Source organism: Hemitrygon akajei, chromosome 16 (genome assembly GCF_048418815.1).
Source record: "Hemitrygon akajei chromosome 16, sHemAka1.3, whole genome shotgun sequence".
NCBI classification, from domain to species: domain Eukaryota; kingdom Metazoa; phylum Chordata; class Chondrichthyes; order Myliobatiformes; family Dasyatidae; genus Hemitrygon; species Hemitrygon akajei.
Genome location: NC_133139.1, coordinates 67102852 through 67126461, shown reverse-complemented (window position 1 = coordinate 67126461; position 23610 = coordinate 67102852). Strand labels below are relative to the sequence as shown.

General features: G+C 45.3%; 1 protein-coding gene across 1 annotated transcript in view; it reads right to left on the bottom strand.

Moving 5' to 3' along the window:
* Window positions 1-23610, bottom strand: part of LOC140739660 (adhesion G protein-coupled receptor E3-like) — a 119412-nt gene that overhangs the window by 15147 nt on the left and 80655 nt on the right. The window contains exons 5-12 of the mRNA XM_073068034.1: window positions 20753-20884; window positions 15899-15984; window positions 13237-13332; window positions 9855-10029; window positions 7850-7969; window positions 4522-4709; window positions 3056-3226; window positions 910-1104 (exon numbers count right to left, since the gene is read on the bottom strand). Of these exons, the coding sequence (XP_072924135.1) occupies window positions 910-1104; window positions 3056-3226; window positions 4522-4709; window positions 7850-7969; window positions 9855-10029; window positions 13237-13332; window positions 15899-15984; window positions 20753-20884 (1163 nt within the window). The remainder of the gene's footprint in view (window positions 1-909; window positions 1105-3055; window positions 3227-4521; window positions 4710-7849; window positions 7970-9854; window positions 10030-13236; window positions 13333-15898; window positions 15985-20752; window positions 20885-23610) is intronic.

Here is a 23610-nt window from a genome sequence, read left to right as displayed (position 1 = left end):
TCTGATTCTGACATCTGCCACCTTCCTTTCCAATCCTGATGAAGGGTCTCAGCCCAAAATCTCAACTGTTTATTCCCCTCCATAGATGCTGCCTGACCCGCTGAGTTTCTCCAGTGTTTTGTGTGTGTAACTCAGAGATACTAACACAGAGACACTGAAATAAACCAGTACACCAACACATGTACACAATGGAAGAGATAATGTGCAAACATATAAAGAACACGGTGGTGATACACACCAAAGATTTATTAATGAGTAGTAATTCAGTGATACAATTAGAATAATACACAAAGGAGATGGAGGAACTCCAAGGGTCTGTAGGTATCTATGAAGGGACATGGACATTAGACATTTCACATTGCCTGACCTCCTCTGTTCCTCCAGCTCCTTTGTGATTTGCTCCAGGTTTCCAGTGTTTACAAACTCTTGTGAGTCCATAAACTTAGAACAAATTTGGTACTTTTTACAAAATATCTTGTTGCAGCTCCAGATCTGCAAAGTGTGCTGATGTCACTCATTATCCAGTGACCGGGAAACTCAGTGACACGGTTAATCCGCTGCACCCCAGGGTGAATGTGAATGGGGAGGTTTGGAGTGTCCCATGAGGTGATTGGGCAGGAGGGCAGAGGGAGGGAAAGGGCAACGTTCTGTGGTGACAAGACCGTGGGGAAGGGGAAGGTCTCCAACGCTCGGAGGCTTTGGCCACCATTGCAATGAGGATCTGATTAAAGGGATGGCACGCTGGTCATGATGAGTCAATGGAAGGAGAGGACACCAGAGGAGAGTGGAGGGAGAGCAGGGGCTGAGATCCCACCACTCCCACGTTAAGTCTGGCTTTGCTGCAGAATTTGACTAACTGCACATTCAGGAGCTATATGAGAATTAGAGGTAGTAATTTGGTTTTCTTACCGGCTGTTTAATCCACATTCCGATCAGAAAGATGAACTGTGCCAGGAAGAGGGTGATACTCAGGTGCTTGTGGAGATTGGTGTTAGCATTCTGGATGGATTTGCAGTTAACAAATATGGCGATGGAGGCAGCGAGGCAGAGCAGGGAGATGATGAGGCCGATGTAGGTGATCACCTCCAAGTGCCAGTCGTCAATCTGCAAGCACAAAGTGGGGAACCACGCTCAGGAATCGGCTGTGATAGAGTCTCCAGGGACAGCATTAGACATGGTGATCGTGCGGAGAAGGTACAAACTCCTTACAGGCAGCGGTGGGAATCAAACCACAACTGGTGATCACTGGTGCTATAAAGTGATTTTGTTCACCACTACGCTACCGTGTTGCCCACATCTGATACCGTACTGTATCCCTGGCACAACTAATAAAGGCAGGAACGCTACAGTGCCACCCATAACTAATACCGTACCATAACCTTGGCACGTCTAACAAAGGTAGGAGCAATAATTGATCTGCTGGAGGAACTCAGCGGGTCGAGCAGCGTCTGTGGGAGGAAAGGAACTGTCGCTGTTTTGGTTTGAAACCCTGAATCAGAACCAGAACATCAACTCAGTCCTGATATGGGGTTCGGACCTGAAATTTTGACAATTCCTTTCCCCCTACAGATGCTGCTCAACACGATAAGTTCCTCCAGCAGATTGTTTGTTGCTCCTCAGTCCAGCGTCGGTGGTCCCTCGAGTATCTGTAATAAGGGTAGGAATTACATCATGAATGGTGAGGACCTGGTGTGTGGAGGAACAGTGTGTACAAGTCAATGTATTCCTGAAGGTGGAATAAAGGTCGCTAAGGCAGTAAAGAAGGCATCAATTACTTGCCAGCATTAGTCAGGGAATAAAATATAAGTACAGTACAGACAGGAAATGGTAAAACTTTAAGCAACATTGTGTAGACCACAGCTAGAGTGCTGCTGAGTGAGCTTCTGGACTTGTTCTCTGAAACTGTGGCTACGTAATTTCCTGAGAAATGGTGACAGAGGGACTCCTCCTCTTACAAGCTTCCTGCTAACATTTGGCAGTTATCGTGTCTCCCTCCACACTGTGGGAAACTGTCATGAAAAATGTCAGTGGAGAGGGTGAAGAGGTGATTCACGAAGCCCTAGGTCACCCAACCTATCCTCATAAGACATGCTTTCCAATCGCAAATCCCCTCTGAAGACTCTCTTAATCTTCCACATCATCAGAGGATGAGAGGTGTCCTGATAGAGGTGTATGAGATGATGAGAGGCATTGATCGTGTGGATAGTCAGAGGCTTTTCCCAGGGCTGAAATGGCTAACACGGGAGGACACAGCTTTAAGGTGCTTGGAAGTAGGGCCAGAGGAGATGTCATGGGTAAGTTTTTTTACGCAGAGAGTGCTGTGCGTGGAATCGGCTGCCAGCAACGATGCTGGAGGCAGATACAATAGGGTCTTTTAAGAGGCTCCTGGATAGGTACATGGAGCTTAGTAAAATAGAGGGCTATGGGTAACCCTTGGTAATTTCCATAGTAAAGACATGTTTGACACAGCTTTGTGGGCCGAATGGCCTGTATTGCTCTGTAGGCTTTCTACGTTTCTAACATTTCTATAATAAGGCAAACAGAACTGAACTCAGTGCTCTGACAGCGATCTAACCACATCTGACTAAGGAAGGCCACCACACCATATGCCTTCTGAACCATCCTTTTGACTTGCATGGATCAGTGTTTTGTTTTCCTTGCAGCAGAGGGTGCTGACGGAGCACAGAGTGAATAGATACTGGGAAAATTTACACCATAGCAGAAGAGTCGAAATGCAGACGGCAGAGGTTGAGCGGGTGGGGTAAGGAATTTGAAGGGATTTGTGGAAGGATTGTTTTCACCCATTGGGACACACTGCCTTGAGGGGGTGGCAGAGGCAGGTGCATCACCACATTTCAGCGACATCTAGACGAGGATTTGTATCACCAGTATATAGAAAGCTACAGAACAAATTTTAATGTAGGTGACCCTTGATGATCAGCATGGAGAATGTGGGCTGAAGGTTCTGTATCTGCGTTTGTGTCTCTGTCACTCTGACTCTCTTCATTCACCCTTTTCATCTGACTATGGATTTTTCTGTTGAATAATTTCTTACCTCAGTCTGAACTGGAGCCATTAAAACAGCAAAGCTTGTCAGATGGTTACACTGGCAGATTACATGGGTCTGATTGGAATGGATCCGTTCACAACCATCAGATAACCAGCCACTTCTCTCTTTGGTATTACTCCAATAGACACATTCTGGCTCTTCACCATCTTCCTTCTCCTGTTTCCAGATAGGAACATATTCTTTCAACCATTATTGAAAATATTCTCATTTCATTTTCATTTTTAGAATCTTTTTAGTGATATATAATCTTCAACAGCTATAAAATGATACAAAACTTCAACAGATTAATATGTATACAATTAATAAAGCTGAAAAAAACTGATCTTAAAATGTAAAAATGGAAAAAAAAAGGAAAAAGAAGGAAAAAAAAACCCATCTAACTGGGAAAAAAACCCCACTAACTACAAAAAAAAACACCCATTAAGAATCAGCCCCCCAGAGCAATACATTTAACTATCATCTAAATATATTTAAAAAAGTCATCAACTGCCATTTCATATTTATAAAAAAAATAAAATTGGATGGATAACATATAACTTAATTCAAATTAAATGAATATATTTGGCAAAAGAACCCCATCTTCTCTCAAAATCAAATTGAGGATCAAAAATTCTACTTCTAATTTTTTCCAAACTAAGACATAACATCACTTGAGTAAACCATTCAATTAATGTAGGGGAAGAAATATCTTTCCATTTTAATAAGATCGCCCTTCTTTCCAGTAGTGTAACAAATTCTAATAACAACTTAAATCTTCACAGCCACGGAACAGGAGACACTGGTTAGAAACAGAGCGAAGCTCCATCTACATTGTCCCATCAAACTTGTGAAGTGCAGGGCAATAAAATTAGAAAAGATTACCTTTATTTGCCTCATGAACATAAAACCTTTGAAACATACAGTGAAATGCATCATTTGTGTCAATGACCAACACAGTCTTTGATGAAATTCATGTGGTCACAAAGAGAAAGAACAAGCTCCTTACAGACACTGGCAGGAATTGAACCCCTGTCTTATTGCTGGCACTGTAAAGTGTTATGTCAACCACTCTGCTACTGTGCAAACTCGATGGCTGAATGGGTAATTACAATGCAGTAATGGGTATTTTCCTTTCAATGAAGTGGTGGTTGTACTTTGTAACCAGTTACTCAATGACCTGAGAAATGACAGCAAGGGACTCCTCCTTTGATGTGTCTCACCACCAGTCTCTAAACATTCCCCCATCTCTCTCAGGTGAGGGATCTCCACTTCCTCTATCAGGCCTCATTGTACTGTCCCTGAGTAATGGTGACTGGAAAGGCCACCATAAACTGACCTGAAATGGCCCAAACCCAGTTTCCATGGAAATGTTATACCTAAACCCAGGATCTGCGCCTGTTCAGCCTCCCATTTTGCATTTTAGCAGGAAGTTCATCTTCAATTGGGGAACATCACAGATCGTATCTACAAACCTGGTTGAGTTTCAGAGTCAAATTGAACTTTTCCTTCCGATTAGAGCTGATGGCCTTGTTGCTGATGGTGGCGGCTATCACCTTGGAGTTTAATGACACATTGTTCTGAGATGGACGGCCGCCTTTAACCTCTTGGTTCAGCAGGGATTCCAAGTCTTTGAATACAATTAAGGAAAAGGCCTGAAACACTGTGGAGATAATAGATCAGCCTTTGGTGAATGTGGCGAGACATCACTGAAACACTCCAGCAACTGGATATAAAGGCAGGTCAACACAAAACACGTCCATTGCAGTAGCACTTTGTAAGCCTTTTGAGTATTAAAATCGATGGGGATGGACATGGAGATCATCACGTAGACTGCTTTATCGTGGATGGTGTTAAGTTAATTTGTGTTGGTTAAGCTATACTCTTCCAGGTAAATGGAAGTCTATCACATTCCTGACCTGTGTCTTGTGGATGGTTCAAAATCTGGAGATCCACAGAAAATGATGCCTTTCTGTGAAAGGAGATAAGACCTTAAGGCCAAGGATCAGAATTAGGCCATTCAGCCCATCGAGTTTGCTGCACCATTCCATTATGGCTGATTTATTATCCCTCTCAACCCCATTCTCCTTCTTTCTCCTCTTAAGCTTTGATGCCTTGCTAACCAGAATCAGAATCAGATTTAATATCATTGGCTTACATTGTGAAATTTGTTTCTTAGGGCATTAGTGCATTGCAATGCATAAGAATGATAATAATAATAATAATAATAATAACAATAATAATAATAAGCCTTTAAATTACAATAAGTAGAATACATAAAGAAAATTATATTAAATAAGTAGTGTGAAAAGATAGCGTAAAGTAAAATGGTAGAGTTAATGGTTTCATTGTCCATTGAGAAATCTAATGGCAGAGAGGCTCCTGAGAGGCTGAGAGTGTGTCTTCAGGTACCTGTTTCTGTGTCGTTGATGGTAGCAATAGGAAGACAACATGTCCTGGGTGATGGGTTTCCTTGATGACAGATGCTGCCTGTTTGAACATCGCCTTTTGAATGAGTCCCTGATGGAGCTGGCTCAGTTTTCAACAATCTGCAACTTTTTCTAATCCTGCACAGTGGCCGCTCCATACCGGACAGTGATGCAAACGATTAGAATGCTCTCCACAGTACATCTGTAGAAATTTCCGAGTGTCTTTGATGACATACCAATCCTCCTCAAACTCTGAATCACACATAGCCGCTGTCGTGCCTTCTTTGTAATTGCATCAACATGGGTCCAGGACAAACCTTCAAAGTTGTTGACTCCCAGGAACTTGAAACTGTTTACCTTTCCACTGCTGACCCCTTGATGAGGATGTGTGTTTCCTCGACTTCCCCTTCCTAAAATCCACAATCAGTTCCTTGGTCTTATTGAAGTTGAGTGTAGGGTTTCTGTTGTGACACCACTCAACCAGCTGATCTATCTCACTCCTGTACACCTCCTCAACTTCATCTGAAATTCTGTCAATAATAGTTGTGTTGTTAGCAAATTTAAAGATGGAATTTGAGCTGTGCCTAGCCACACAGTCATGGGTGTAGAGAGAGTAGAGCAGTGGGTAAGCATGCATCCCTGAGATGCACCAGTCTTGATTATCAGCAAGGAGGAGGTTATTTCTGATCTGCACGGACTGTGGTTTCCCGATGACAAAGTCAAGGATCCAGTTGCAGAGAGAGATACAGAAGCCCAGGTTTTGGAGTCTGTTGATTAGAACTGAGGATATAATTGTGTTGAACGCTGAGCTGGAATCAATAAACAGCAGCCTGACGTAAGTGTTGCTATTATGCAGGTGATCCAAGGCCAAGTGGAGTGCCAGTGAGATTGCATCCAATTGTAGCGACAGGCACAGTTTATTCTATTTTATTTAGAGACACAGCATTTAACAGGCCCTTTTGGCCCCTTGAGCTGTGTCACCCAGCAACCCACTGATTTAACCTTAGCCTAATCGTGGGACAATAAACTACGAACTGGTCTGACTTTGAATGGCGGGAGGAAATCGGAACACCCAGTGGAAAGACATGCGCACACAGGAAGGAATGTACAAACTTGCTTCCAAAGGACACTGGAATTGAACTCCGAACGCGGCTGCCCGGCTGTGAGAGATTGAAGATGTTCTTGAACACTCCCGCCAGTTGGTTGGCACAGGTTTTATTTCCCTGCCAGGTTCACCATCAGGACCTGACGCCTCTTGAAAGCTGTTCTGATGTTGTCCTCTGACACAGAGATCATAGGGTCACCAGATACTTCAGGGAGTCACGCAGGCATAGATTTATTCTCTCTTTCAAAGCCCGCATAAAAGGCACTGAGCTCATCTGGGAGAGAAGTATCACAGCCATTCATGACGTAAGGTTTCTCTTTGGAGAAAACAACGGCTTGTAAATCCTGTCAAAGCTGACATGCATTTGATTCCATCTCTAACTTCAATTGGCATGTGTTTTTCTCTCTTAAAAATAGCCTTCAGTAGGTCATACCTGGTCCTCTTGTGTAGTTCTGGATCACTGGTCTAGAATACCACATATCCAGCTCTCAGCAGTCTACAAATCTCCTGGTTTATCCATGGTTTTTGGTTTGGTAACATCCAGTATGTTCCTGAAGGCACACCCTCATGATTCCCACCTGAGTTGCATGCAAAGAGTTGCCACTTATCAGCACCATCAGTAACCTATCAAGCCCCATTTTAAATATCCCCAATCACTTGGCCTCCACAGCCTCTGACTAAAGAAATACTTGCACACCTCTATTCCCAAGGGATGTCCTTGTATGCAGAGGCTGTGCTCTCTGGTGCAAGACTCTCCCTGGCCTTTCAATATTCGATATGTTTCAGTGAGATCCGCCCTCATTCTTCTTACCTCCGTCATATGTTAACCCTTTCATTCCCACAGTCATTCTATTGAACTTCCTGCTGACCCTCTCCATGATCAGATGAGCAGATATTCTGAACGTAGCAAATATCTGTCGGTCTGCAAACTACGTACTGAGGTTTCTCAGATTAATACAGAGTTTGATATCGTAAACTGGATCTTATTGTTGAGTACACATGGACTAAAAACAGTAGCCAAGCACTGCTCATTCTGAACTGCATTTGATTTCTACTCAAGGCAGAATTGTCTTCACCGAGGTTTACACAATAAAATCAAACACAGCAGCATATTTTGATGTAGGGGAACACAGACTGATCCCACAGAGTAATAGTTCAGTCAACAACCTGGACAAGGTAGAACATCCCCTGTGAATGAGTCTGTAAATCACTGGCCAAACTCATTCTTATATCGTGTACACAAGCATGGGAAAGAAACAGGAAATTTACCAGTGTTATTTTCTCCAGCAATGGTTCTCCAGTAAATCTCGAAGGAATTATTCTGAGTGTCCAATTTCACCAGTTGGTCTCCACTCGCATTGTTCCTTTCAGGCACCTTGACCTTAAGAACTATGAGGAAAGTTAAAGTAAGGTGAATCATTCAGAGGCAAAAAGGATGTTCTCTCTCTCTCTCTGCTGATAACTCTTTAATCAATGCCTCTCTGCAAAGTCTTGTTCAGACTTTCTGAGAATCCCATCTGATGGATACAATTTGCAACTGGGCTTTCTTAGGCTGAATTAGCTTATTGTAGTAAGAAATCAATTAGTCTCAGTTCCCACAGAACTGAGTGAAAATACTCATGCACGTTCTTCACTGTCTGGTGGCACTGATCAAAAGTAGGTAAAATGATAAATTCTGGCTCCAATATGTTAGTTCACCAGGTCTAATATCTTACCAGCACCTCCTATCCTTGGCACAGACAGTGATCTTGACTCCTTACCAGAGGTAGTGAGGATTCCTGCTCCTATATCATGAGCACAGAACCTACACTGAAGTTTCATGACTTCAGTCTATTTCTCAACTTCAGAACGTCCTTCTAGATGTTATTTTTGAAGTGTGGTGGAATTAACATAAGAGATGATTGAGCTACTCTGTGTTTGGCTATCATGCTTAGAGGGACTGCAGAGAAGATAGAGCAGGAAGATCCATTGACAACCAGAGAATGTGGCATTGTTCTTCTTTAACAGTGAAGGTTGAGAAATAATTTGATAAAAATCTTCAAAATTGTCAATGTTTTGGGCAGAGTTAATGAACAGAATGAAACATAGAAAACCTACAGCACAATACAGGCCCTTTGGCCCACAAAGTTGTGCTGAACATGTCCCTACCTCAGAAATTACTAGGTTTACCCATAGCCCTCTATTTTCTAAGCTCCATGTACCTATTTAAAAGTCTCTTAAAAGACTCTATCGTATCCGCCTCCACCACCATTGCTGGAAGCGCATTTCATGCAATGGTCTTCCATTGAAGAAGGGTGGAGAACTAATAATCAGAGATTTAAAGGTGACTATTGTAGAACCAGGGGTGCCAGGAGAGAAACCCTTTCCACAAAGTGAGTGGTCACAGAACTCACTGCATGGATGGGAAGTGGAATTATTTCACCATGAGCTTTCAAATGGGAAAACACATGGAGTGTTGGAGAGAAAATAATTATAGGGTTATCGAGAAACAGGGGATGATCAGACTGTAATGTCCCTGTTGAGACCTAGTACGGGTTCAATGGGTAGAATGACCTTCTGCACAATGTTTCTATGATACTACACTGCTGGTGAATACTTTGGAGTAGTTTGTTTGCAGACAGTGAGGTCACAAAGAAATTAGATAGCTCATTATATAATGTGAATGAGGGTTTGTGGATAAACTTGTCTGGGATCTTTGGTAGAATTCTCCTGGTCTTCTATGATATTGTGTCCTGTATTCTCACCAACAGAGCAAATGACAGAATGTCCCAAGCAAATGAGGCAACTCTGACAGTGTGGTACCCCCTCAGCCTAGACATTGTGAGCAACAGACAGCAGTGAGGGTGAGGGTAAATTGTGCAAAACATGAGAGCGGACACTCACAATCAGTGATGTGACATGTTTCAGCACAGCCTTCCAAAGCAACCTCATGAAATCAGAAATAAAAGCAGAAAATGTTGGTAAATTCAGCAGGTCAGGCATCAACTTTAGAATGAAGAATGGTTAACCTCTTCAGCATGAAACTTTAACTATTAATCTTTCCAGAAATGCAGCCTGAACTACTGACTACTTCCAGCATTTTTCTTTCTTCCACATTTCCTGTAGCTTGATTGATTTTTAAGCTTTAGAAATATTAAACAAAGATTTCTATCAATTTTGAAAATTAATCATTTTCAAAACCAGCTGATTACTGAGAAAGTAATCTCCACATTTCCTTCCCTTAACTTGAAACCAATTTCACAGACCCGATAATCTTCAGAGTCCAATACTTTACCGAAAGACTCTGTTTCTATGGTCTTTGACTTTGAACTGGGTAGTTTCAGAGCAATCGCCATTGCCATGTTCTCCAAGAGCTCCACTGTGGCTGTTGCCACCGTCAGTCTTTGAGTGGTGTTCATGCTCTCCAGCCAGGAAGTATTAAGAACACTGCTTACAAATGTTGTCATAGGCTGCAGATGAAAAAGAACACCTCATGAATTGAGAAGCAAAATACTACAGATGTATACAGATGTAGTATTTTCCAGAAATGGAAAATGATGTTTGTCCAATGAAGGGTCATTGAGCAAAATCATTAGTTTTGTTTCCCTCTCCACAGATGCTGCCTTGCCTGCAGAGTCCAGCAATGGAGGCTCTAAAAACAGGACTGAAATAGACTGAAAAGGGTTGTCCACTCCGCCAGACCTATCATGGTACAACCCTCCCTGCCATTGAGGACATCTTCAAAAGGTAGTGCCTCAAGAATGCAGCATCCATCACTCAGGACCATTGCCACCAGGACAAGCTCTCTTCTCATAACTACCATCAAGGAGATAGAGAAGCCTGAAGATGCACACTCAGCATTTCAGGAACAGCTTCTTTCACTACCATCAGATTTCTGAATGGTCTGTGATCCTCACTATTCCACTTTTGCACTATTTATTTGTTGTAATTTTAAAGTTCAAAGTGCATTTAATATCAAAGTACATATACTATGTACAACCTTACAGGCAGCCACAAAACAAAGAAACCCAATAGAATCCATTAAAAATGAAGACCATCAAATTATTATAATACTGTAATTTGTTACGTCTTCTACTGTACTACTACTCAAAACAACAGATTTCATGACAGGTCTGTGATGATAAACTTGATTCTGTGATTCTCAACACTGAACTGACTCCACAACAAACAGACTCTCTTTCAAAGACTCTACGACTCAGTATTATTTATTTACATTTTTCACTATTTGCAAGATTTGTTTTCTTTTGCACATTGGTCATATGTCACCCTTTGCTATTTATAGTTTTTAATAAATTCTATTGTATTTCTTTATTTCCCAGTGAATGCCTGCAAGGAAATGAACCTCAGTGTTGCTTATGGTGACGTATATGTACTTTGATAATAAATTTACTTTGAACTTTGGCAGTTCTTTTAGTGTTCCATGACTGGTGATTTTCCTGGGGTATTGAAAGCTTACCTTTAAGAAGTTCTCTTCTTTATGGAAGGATTTGTACCCCTTCCTGTTTTTATTTCTACTGCACTAATTGTTGAATCTTTCTCCACCTTTTTTCTCCCCTTCTACTCCACTCCCTTTTTCTCTCCCTTTGCTTCCCATCTTTGACTTCCTTTCTTTCTCCATTGCCTTCTGTTCCCCTGCTCCCACTTTTTCAACCCTTACTCTTTCTCCATCTCTTTATGACTCCCTTTGCCTCTTCCGTCATTCTCTGGTCACCAACCCAGTGCAGACACTGTGGGCAAGAGCAATGAACGTTGTCCCATAAAGCTGTCATTTCCAATCCTGTGCGGCTCTGGATGTAAGTGCATCTTCTGCAGCAACACACACTACAAGCTGGAGGAACTCAGTCAGTGTCAAACAGCATCTATAGAGGGAAATGGAAAGTCAACATTTCAGGTCAAGACCCTTCATCGGGGCTGGACAAACTTCTGTGATTCTGGGATGCAAATGCATTTTCTGGTGTCACCTAATTTTATCCATATTCAATGTCTACTTTAGGATACCTGTATCTCCAGTACATCTGCTCAACTGCCCATATTACAGAGTGGCAGAAATACAAGGCACATCAGGCTGGCAGATGAAGAAACCCTCACCACATTTAGAAAGTACGATGCCAACACTGAGATGGGATTGGGTTCAATCAGCACAGATACAATGGGCAGAATGGCTCCCTGTTGTGTTGTGAATATCCTATGATTCAGTGAGAAAGGTGTTGTAAGAACATACCGCCATTCTGTAACACCCATGTAACCTAACTCCATCTGGTGACAATTGCCCCATCCCATTACTACCTTCAGTTAGGGTAGTTTAGAATCCACCTTTAACCCAACATTGATGGGTCACTGAGGAGTGTTCTGAGTTTCCACCATCATCTGGGTGTACAAGTCTTCTCAAATTTCACTCCTGAAAGGCATGGCTCTAACTTTCAGACTCTGCCCTCTTGTTCTGCTCTCCCTACCCCGACCACACTCCATTCTCCCTCCCTTCACATCTACTCCTCTCCAGCTCTGTTTCCCATAATACATAGATCATAGCACAGTACAGCACAGGAACAGGCCATTCAGCCCACAATATCTGTGCTGAACACGATGCCAAATTAAAACCATTTCTCTTTTGTATCCACATGATCTATATCCCTCCATTCCCTGAAACGTCACATGTTTATTGAACAGTGTCTTAAACACCACTATTCACACCATTACCTCTGACAGCCTGTTCCTGACATCCAACACTCTGTGTAAAAACCTGTCCCACACATCGGTTTTAAACTTCCCCACTCTCACCTTAAATGCATGTCCTACAGTATTTGGTGTTTCTACCCTGGGAGGAAGATTCTGACTGTTTACTCTGTCTATGCCTCTCTCAGCCTCTGCCTCTGATGCTCCAGAGAAAATGACCCAAGTCTGTCCAGCGTCTTCTTATAAATTGTAGTGTATAAATTGACCTCATAAAAAAAACACTACCACCTCCAGTTTAAATTCCCACACGGAATATTGTGGAGAATCAAATACCCAAACCCAGCACAGCCCCCACTTGTCCCATTTAACCTGTCTCAGTGCGGTGCAGATTAAGACCACGGAAATCAGTTCAGTGGTCCTTAGGACCCAGTGGACCTCGGGAGCCGGCGGAGGTCGGGACCCGCTGCCCGCAGTGTTTCTGTTCCATTGATGGGAAGAAAATAAAGAGATTGAAAATAAAGTGGAAATAGTAAAGTGTTTGGAAAGAGGTGAAATACCATCGGTCATTGGAAGAGCATTAGGCTACAGTCGGTCAATGATTGGAATAATTTTAAAGGATAATGGATAAAGTGAGAATAATGGAGCAAGTGAGAGGCCCTTCCCCGATGAAAGCTACAATTATTACTAAGCAACGCAGTGGTTTAATTATTGGAATACATACGTTTCTTAAGTGTTTTATATGCATAGAAAGGTAAAATACATACAATATACTAAGACAAACGTTTGACTAACTGACGCTAAACAATACCCGATGTACTTGTTCTGACTTACGTACAAATCCAACTTAAAGACGGACTCAGGAACGGAACTCGTATGTAACCTGGAGACTGCTTGTATCCTTGTAAATATCCTCTTTACTCTCTCCAGCTCAGGAACACACCACTTTTACCCCAGGATAAATTGTTGGGCTTCTAATTCCTTACCTTGGTATCATCTGTCTCACTGAAATTCCGACAGATTTTATCATGGTAGCAATCAACTAACTTCAGCACATCTTTTGCAGAGTTTAACTGGGCAATCTAAAAATACAACAGCAATCAAACAAAGAAATAATCAAATATCACAAGCAATCTGAAAAAAAAGTTTGAAAATGAAGCCTTTAAAACTCTTTGGCTTCACAGGTGACTCTAACATAGTGTCGGATGGCAACTCCCACTGAAAGTCACGTGGTCAATGAAAGGACATCTCTGAGCATGGAAAAGCAGGAAGGAATGGACTAAAATATCCTTTATTCACTGCCCTTCACAGTCTCAGAGCATTCCAACATGCTTTATAGGGTCTGGCAGAACTGCGGTATAGTTCTTGGCCAAACAATCCACAAGCATGGACCAACGATTAGCTGATCAAGTTGAAATTCAGACAGCATGGAAACTGGCCCTTCAGCCCACTAAGTGGATGCTGACCCTCAAACTCCCTTTGATGCTAATGTTAAACTTACTCTGAGTGGCAGAAAAATTTATTTAAAGTGTTTTATTTTTCCAATAGTCCCAAAAATCCTAAACACAAGAGGTTCTGCAGATGCTGGAAATCCAGTACAACACACACAAAATGCTGAAGGAACTCAGGAGGTCAGGCAGCGTCTGTGGAGGGGAATAAACAGTTGATGTTTTTGAACAGTCCTGCTGAAGGGTCTGAGGTCAAAGTGTCGACTGCAGAAGTTCGCTGATGACACGGCCATAGTGGGGTGTGTCAGGAATGGACAGGAGGAGGAGTATAGGAAACTGATACAGGACTTTGTGATATGGTGCAACTCAAACTACCTGCGTCTCAATATCACCAAGACCAAGGAGATGGTGGTGGACTTTAGGAGATCTAGGCCTCATATGGAGCCAGTGATCATTAATGGAGAATGTGTGGAGCAGGTTAAGACCTACAAGTATCTGGGAGTACAGTTAGACGAGAAGCTAGACTGGACTGCCAACACAGATGCCTTGTGCAGGAAGGCACAGAGTCGACTGTACTTCCTTAGAAGGTTGGCATCATTCAATGTCTGTAGTGAGATGCTGAAAATGTTCTATAGGTCAGTTGTGGAGAGCGCCCTCTTCTTTGTGGTGGCGTGTTGGGGAGGAAGCATTAAGAAGAGGGACGCCTCACGTCTTAATAAGCTGGTAAGGAAGGCGGGCTCTGTCGTGGGCAAAGTACTGGAGAGTTTAACATCGGTAGCTGAGCGAAGGGCGCTGAGTAGGCTACGGTCAATTATGGAAAACTCTGAACATCCTCTACATAGCACCATCCAGAGACAGAGAAGCAGTTCAGCGACAGGTTACTATCGATGCAATGCTCCTCAGACAGGATGAAGAGGTCAATACTCCCCAATGCCATTAGGCTTTACAATTCAACCGCCAGGACTTAAGAACTTTTTAAAAGCTATTATTAATGCTTTTTGAGATAGTGATTTAGATGCATATCATATTTTTTACTGAGTTAAGTATTGTATGTAATTAGTTTTGCTACAACAAGTGTATGGGACATTGGAAAAAAGTTGAATTTCCCCATGGGGATGAATAAAGTATCTATCTATCTATCTATCTATCTATCTATCTATCTATCTATCTATCTATCTATCTATCTATCTATCTATATTCCTCTCCATTAATGCTGACTGAACTGCCGAGTTCCTGCATCACTTTGGTCCCAAAAGTCCACAGGCCAGGCAGCATCACAGGGTGTTGAGGAAACTTAGCAGTTAGGACAAGGCTACTGAGCTCAGGGTGTTCCAGAGTTCAGAATTCAATTCTGGTGTTGTCTGGAAGAAGTTTGTATGTTCTCCCTGTGAATCTTGTGGATTTCCTCTGGTGCTCCAGATCCTTCCAAATGCATCGGTCAGTAGGTTAATTGGTCATTGGAAATTGTCCTGTGATTAAGCTAATGGTAACATTTGTGGTTGATGGGTCATGCAGCTCACTGGCCAGAAAGACTTGTTCCATGTTCTATCTCCAAATGAATCAATAAATAACTTCTGTTACAGTTTTAAACACTTTACAAACTGATCCAGTTTTCCAGTCTCTCCTTGAGGAAAGTTTTAAACCGGAACAAGTGGAACAAACTCACACAAACACAGGGAGACGATGCAAACTGCACCCAATGTCAGGGTAGAACCTGGGTCTCTGGTGTGGCTTCACTAATCAGTAAAGTTTCCAGGTTTCCTCCCATATCCCAACGATGTGTCGGCCAGTCGGTTAATTGCCTGCTGTGAATTGCCCTAAGTGAGGGGTTGAATTTAGGGGATATCGATGGGAAAGTAGATGGAATAAAAAGGAATGAGTCTTGGATCAGTATAAATTGGGATGGGCAACAAATGTTGGCTGTGGTAGCAACACCCACATCTAGAGAGTGAATTTGAACATATGGTCGCTGCTCAAATGTAAAAGCAACAAGCTGGAATTACACAAAGAGTGAGGAACAGTGTTTATTCTGATGGGTGAGGAGAAGAGACGTATGTAGAAAAGAGTGATGGACAGAAGCAGGGAGAGGGATAGATCTAGTGAGGAAAATATTCCAACAGATCCACATCCGGGGATAATGGAAGTTAAGTTTGCTACTTGGAGAAACGGAGTGAGTGAACATCAGAAGAACTTCTCATACCTGCTGGGCGTACGCTGAATAATCGAAGTTGCACTGCGACGGCGTAGAGTTCTGCTTCTCAGAGACAGGACAGGAAAGTGGATCCACTGGAATGAAGATGGCATTTGAGAGATCAGTGCGTCTACCTGCCGACTCTACCCCCACCTTCCTGCTGTTCACCCATCAGACAGGGAAGCGCTGACCTCTGTAACTCCAAGCTGGTGTACTCCCACAACGAGCAGCATCAGACCCGGACACACAGGACTGTGACTTGACACCACATCTTCCTGACCCCAAGAACAACTGTGGATGCCTCGTCCAATCCCACACCCTTTGGCACCCAAAGGAACCGATACCATGGTTGGCATTGTACTTGTAATGTTGGCACAAGCCACACTAATGTGGAAATGGTGGTATGGGCCTCATTGCTGGTTTAGGAGGGACAATTTGTAAACATCTCCACAGCCATGAAACCAGTTAAATGTGTAAGTAATCAGCCCTCTCAGGTTGGAGGAACAACACCTCATATTCTGTCTGGTTAGCCTCCAACCTGACAGCATAAACACTGAATTCTGAAACTTCCAGTAATTTCTCACCCTCCCCCTTCTCTCTTTTCCATTCCCTACTCTGGCTCTCCTCTTATTCCTTCTCTTCTCCTCAGCAACATATCATCTCCCTCTGGTGTCCTTCCTCCTCCCCTTTCTCCCTCATTTCACTCTCCTCCCCTATAAGCTTTCTCTTCTTCAGCCCATTTTACATTCTCCATCTCTCTCCTCCCAGCTTCATACTTCATACCTCCTCCCCCTCCCACCTACATTCTCCCTCACCTGACTTCACCAGTCACCTGTCAGCTTGTCCCCTTCCCTCCCCCCACCTTCTTATTCTGGCTTCTTCACACTTCCTCTCCAGTCCTGATGAAGGGTCTCAGCCAAAAATGACGACTGTTTATTTCCTCTTATTAGATGCTACCTGACCGGCGAGTTCCTCCAACATTTTCTGTGTGTGACATCAGAACACATGTTTGATGTGAAGTTGTTTCAATGGACTGGGGTGAGACCATTCAGCACCAAGTGACAAGGTGCTGAATTTAATTATCTCCATTATACATTAAATAATCTTGTCCACACTCCCCCATCTCTCCAACCCCACTCTCTGCTCACTCATCACCTTCCCACCGCTCACTGAGACCAGTCTAAACTGTTCCTCCTGCAACTGACCTGAGGACTGGGGCCAGGGGGCTGAACATAGTGGGGTGAGCTGCCCGTGTCTGAGATCAGTCTGAGGACTGGGGCCAGGGGGCTGAACATCGTGGGGTGAGCTGCCCGTGTCTGACATCAGTCTGAGGACTGGTGCCAGGGGGCTGAACATCGTGGGGTGAGCTGCCCGTGTCTGAGATCAGTCTGAGGACTGGCGCCAGGGGGCTGAACATCGTGGGGTGAGCTGCCCGTGTCTGAGATCAGTCTGAGGACTGGGGCCAGGGGACTGAACATCGTGGGGTGAGCTGCCCGTGTCTGAGATCAGTCTGAGGACTGGGGCCAGGGGACTGAACATCGTGGGGTGAGCTGCCCGTGTCTGAGATCAGTCTGAGGACTGGCGCCAGGGGGCTGAACATTGTGGGGTGAGCTGCCCGTGTCTGAGATCAGTCTGAGGACTGGGGCCAGGGGGCTGAACATCGTGGGGTGAGCTGCCCGTGTCTGAGATCAGTCTGAGGACTGGGGCCAGGGGGCTGAACATCGTGGGGTGAGCTGCCCGTGTCTGAGATCAGTCTGAGGATTGGCGCTCTGGGGTCACGAGGAATTCCTCATCAGAGGGCTGCAGACCTTTGGAATTCAGTCAGCCCTGGTTTCTCAAAAGTCTGAATTCACGAATTAAGGTGGTGACCATCTCTAAGTTTGGACTCAGAACAAGACAGGTTCGGGAAGAAGGGGTCTGAGACCTCTGATTAAATGACAGTACTAAAAATGAAGGCAATTAAAGGATGGTATTAAAATGAAGGCAACTGAGACCTTGGGATTAGAACCTAGATCCATTGGCCAATGGAAAAGGGAGAGAAAATTATATGGAGAATACGATTGTATGTCTTTGAGTGTACGTCTCTGTTTGTCTCAAGGGTTTACGTCCTTTGTACAGAACAATTAACAGGCAGGTAAAATGGTTAACAGAAATGGCAAACCCCAGAATGGGAATCAGGAAAAGAATTCTGGATCAACACCGCACGCCAGGACTCAGCCTGTTGATCCCTTAACGACAAAACCCACGAACAGGAACACCCGATAGAAGATAGAAACAATATACGAAGAAGGAGCAGCTCTTAGGGGACGTGCTTGCTCCCCGGGGTCGCCCGCGGACAAGGTTTCCTTGGAAACGTGAGACAGCAGGTATTCTAACTTCTTCCAGGGATCTCTCTGGGTGGAGTGGTGTGGATTGGTTTTATGGCAGACCTCTGATCTAAAATAAGATTCAGTATACCAGACTCACTCCCCTGCACACCCCTGACTGACGCAGCCCCAGCCTCACTCCCCACTACCTCCAACACACATTGCACTGACCCAGACTCACTCTGCACTATCCCGAACCCATGGATCTAGCTGCAGAACCACTCCCCATCGTCCCTGACACACCCCGTCCCCTACATACCCCAAACTGACCCAACCTCACACCCACCGTCCACCTCACACTCAGCTGTTCCCCTGTCTCAGCCTCCATCCCCACTGTCTCCTATACACCCCCGTACCGAGACACAGACTCACTCCCCACCGTCCCCATACAACCCCCTTTGATACAGACTCACTCTCCACCATCTCCTACACTGACCCAGTCCCAGACTCATCCTCCCCCATCCCCTACACACCACACTGTCTACTGCACACCCCAAACAGACCCAGTCTCAAACACACTCACCACCGACCCCTACACACCCCACACTGACCCAACCTCAGCCCCCACCCCACTGTCCCTACACACCCCACACTGACCCAACCTCAACCCCCACCCCACCGTACCTACACACCCCACATTGAACCAACCTCAACCCCCACCCCACCGTACCTACACACCCCACATTGACCCAACCTCAGCCCCCACCCCACTGTCCCTACACACTCTACACTGACCCAACCTCAGCCCCCCACCCCACCATCCCTACACACCCCACACTGACCCAACCTCAGCCCCCCACCCCACCGTCCCTACACACCCCACACTGACCCAACCTCAGCCCCCCACCCCACCGTACCTACACACCTCACATTGACCCAACCTCAGCCCCCCACCCCACCGTCCCTACACACCCCACACTGACCCAACCTCAGCCCCCCACCCCACCGTCCCTACACACCCCACACTGACCCAACCTCAGCCCCCCATCCCACTGTCCCTACACACCCCACACTGACCCAACCTCAGCCTCACACCCCACTGTCCCTACACACCCCACACTGACCCAACCTCAGCCTCACTCCCCACTGTCCCTACACACTCCACACTGACCCAACCTCAGCCTCACACCCCACCGTCCCTACACACCCCATACTGACCCAACCTCAGGCCCCACCCACTGTCCCTACACACCCCACACTGACCCAACCTCAGCCTCCCACCCCGCTGTCCCTACACACCCTACACTGACCCAACCTCAGCCTCACACCCCACCGTCCCTACACACCCCATACTGACCCAACCTCAACCGCCACCCCACTGTCCCTACACACCCCACACTGACCCAACCTCAGCCTCACACCCCACTGTCCCTACACACCCCACACTGACCCAACCTCAACCTCACACCCCACCGTCCCTACACACCCCATACTGACCCAACCTCAGGCCCCACCCACTGTCCCTACACACCCCACACTGACCCAACCTCAGCCTCCCACCCCGCTGTCCCTACACACCCTACACTGACCCAACCTCAGCCTCCCACCCCACTGTCCCTACACACCCCACACTGACCCAACCTCAACCCACAACCCCACTGTCCCTACACACCCCACACTGACCCAACCTCAACCCCCACCCCACTGTCCCTACACACCCCACACTGACCCAATCTCAGCCTCACACCCCACTGTCCCTACACACCCCACACTGACCCAACCTCAGCCCCCCACCCCACTGTCCCTACACACCCCACACTGACCCAACCTCAGCCTCCCACCCCACTGTCCCTACACACCCCACACTGACCCAATCTCAGCCCCCACCCCACTGTCCTAACACACCCCACACTGACCCAACCTCAGCCTCATTCCCCACCGTCCCTACACACCCCACAATGACCCAACCTCAGCCCCCCATCCCACTGTCCCTACACACTCCAAACTGACCCAACCTCAGCTCCCCACCCCACTGTCCCTACACACCCCACAATGACCCAACCTCAGCCCCCCACCCCACTGTCCCTACACACCCCACAATGACCCAACCTCAGCCCCCCATCCCACTGTCCCTACACACTGCAAACTGACCCAACCTCAGCTCCCCACCCCACCGTCCCTACACACCCCACACTGACCCAACCTCATCCTCACACCCCACTGTCCCTACACACCCCACACTGACCCAACCTCAGTCTCACTCCTTACATTCCACTACACACACCAAAGTGTTTCTTTGAATGTCAATGATATTTAGAAACTTGTAGAGGCACAAGATGTTCTGCAGATTCTGGAAATCCAGAGCAACACCCCTACAACTCAGCAGCTTTGTCAGAGACTGCGTAGGGAGAAATGGAGTTGAGATTTCAAAGTTTAAAACTCATTAACACTTTGAAACACAAATTCTTTTTCTTTGCATGAGTTGTCCCTGACTTGTGTAGTGTTTCCAGCATTACTTGTTCTGATTCTCAGCTCTCAGTAATCATTCTATTTTCACCTGTACAGGCCAGCTGAGTGTCTCCCTGCTTCTGGTGATATCCAGCTTTGCAGACGCAGTAAAAAGACCCAGCAGAGTTACGACAGGTCATGTTCACTCCGCACGCATTTTTATCCTGGCATTCATCCACATCTGTTGTAGAGAGGAAGAGAGGTACAAATATTACCAACACAGCTGTAGTCATAGAGTCATAGAGGACTACAGCACAGAAACAGGCCCTGCTGCTCATCTAGTCTGTGCTGAACTGTTATTCTGCCTAGCCCCATTGACCTGCACCCAGAACATAGCCCTCCATACCCCTCCCATCTATGTATTTCTTCAAATTACTGTTAAATGTTGAAATTGAAACTGTTTCCAATACTTCCACTGGCAGCTCGTTCCACTCTCACTCCACCCCTCTGAGCAAAGATGATGATAATGATGAAAGTTTCACTTTCAACAATTGATGAACGGATTCCCCTGGATCTAGCATCAGGGAGGCACAGTGCTGCATCTACTACAGATGCTGCTCCACAGGCCCCAGCACCCCAGGTCCAAATGGAATTCAAATTCCTCCACAGCAGCTGCAATGAGGAAATGATTTGTCATAGGGACATCTCTCAATAAGCAAGTTGTCTCAAAAGGTGATCCGTAATATCCTCCTGGAATGAGCCCCTGGATTCACAATAGCTGCTCAGTGTTCTGCGTGATGAGAACCACCAATGTATAACTCTCAAATTGCCCTGAGTCTGGAAGTCGTGCAATGAGAGCATTTTTCACAAATACAAACCAAGTCTGCAGAAAGTGCTTAGCAGATGAAGTTGTGTCAGAGAACAGGAAGTGTGAAGGGTGAGCACTGCTTAGTGGAGCTGCTTTCATCAGCGTTTTGATACTGAAGTCCATGAGTATAGGCAACTTGGCTTTGGTGTTTCCTTCAGAATTGGCTTGTTCTACTGTAATTTATCAGTGTGCAGTGCTTCACACTTCTTGACCTCTGACACAACTTGATCTGCTCAGCACTTTCTGCAGACTTGATTTGCATTTCACTCTGGAGAGTTTGTTTAGTGTGATTTGCTCACAATGCTTGTGTAATGAGCAATCGTTCTGCTTATGTCAATAATGACACTTTAGTTAAAGCCTTCGATCTTGTCAAAGTTCTGGGAAAAGTTACAATGAATGATCAACATCTGAACAAATCATTTGGCAAATATTTTGTGCTAGTCCAGACCTCGAGAGATGTGACTGAACTCACTCTGCCTGATGTGATAGGAATAACAGGGGAGGCAGCGACATGGCCAGTTCATGTGTTTAGAGTTGCACATGAAACAACTCCAGATGCTGCTGAAGGTGAAGATTTTCAGTTCAAGTTGCTCTCTTTTCTGAGGAATGAAGCGAAAACTCTGACTGATGTTAACAATCTACTAACTCCTTCAGTTGTTGATCTAAATTCTAAGCTGGTTTCTGCTATCACATCACTGGTTGAGAAATGGCAAAGTGTACCTGCTGAGATCCAAGGTTACCATAAGCTGAGAATGTACTCTGGGGTCAAGCACAGAGAAGAAGGATCAGGCTTAAGCTGAGTTGGATGAGAGGCAATGCTCAGACAATATAAAGAAACAGAGACTGCTAGAGGGTTTAGAGGGCTCTGCTGCTGATTATAGTGAGGTTTCGAAAGGCAGAAAATCCTTTCACCACATCAGTTACCTCTATGTAAGCTTTGAAAAACGCTTTTGGCACCACTGAAAGTTCAGCGGAACCCCTGGTGAGATTCAGATACACATTCCAAGGGGAAGGAGAGAAACTCTCTGCTTCCTTCTTCCAGCTGGATAAACTGTTGCACTGCTTGTGTCGCAAAGGATGCATTCAACTTTCTGAGATAAATTGCTTGAGGGTGCAGCAAGTTATGAAGGGCGCATTGTCACAAGACTCTCACATGGTGGATTGGATAGTGGACTACTTGACAGATAGACCTCAGTATGTGCGGTTGGGAGACTGTAGGTCTGACACGGTGGTCAGCAGCACAGGAGCGCCGCAGGGAACCGTACTCTCTCCGGTCCTGTTCACCCTGTACACATCAGACTTCCAATATAACTCGGAGTCCTGTCATGTGCAGAAGTTCGCTGATGACACGGCCATAGTGGGGTGTGTCAGGAATGGACAGGAGGAGGAGTATAGGAAACTGATACAGGACTTTGTGATATGGTGCAACTCAAACTACCTGCGTCTCAATATCACCAAGACCAAGGAGATGGTGGTGGACTTTAGGAGATCTAGGCCTCATATGGAGCCAGTGATCATTAATGGAGAATGTGTGGAGCAGGTTAAGACCTACAAGTATCTGGGAGTACAGTTAGACGAGAAGCTAGACTGGACTGCCAACACAGATGCCTTGTGCAGGAAGGCACAGAGTCGACTGTACTTCCTTAGAAGGTTGGCGTCATTCAATGTCTGTAGTGAGATGCTGAAGATGTTCTATAGGTCAGTTGTGGAGAGCGCCCTCTTCTTTGTGGTAGCGTGTTGGGGAGGAAGCATTAAGAAGAGGGATGCCTCACGTCTTAATAAGCTGGTAAGGAAGGCGGGCTCTGTCGTGGGCAAAGTACTGGAGAGTTTAACATCGGTAGCTGAGCGAAGGGCACTGAGTAGGCTACGGTCAATTATGGAAAACTCTGAACATCCTCTACATAACACCATCCAGAGACAGAGAAGCAGTTTCAGCGACAGGTTACTATCGATGCAATGCTCCTCAGACAGGATGAAGAGGTCAATACTCCCCAATGCCATTAGGCTTTACAACTCAACCGCCAGGACTTAAGAACTTTTTAAAAGCTATTATTAATGCTTTTTGAGATAGTGATTTAGATGCATATCATATTTTTTAC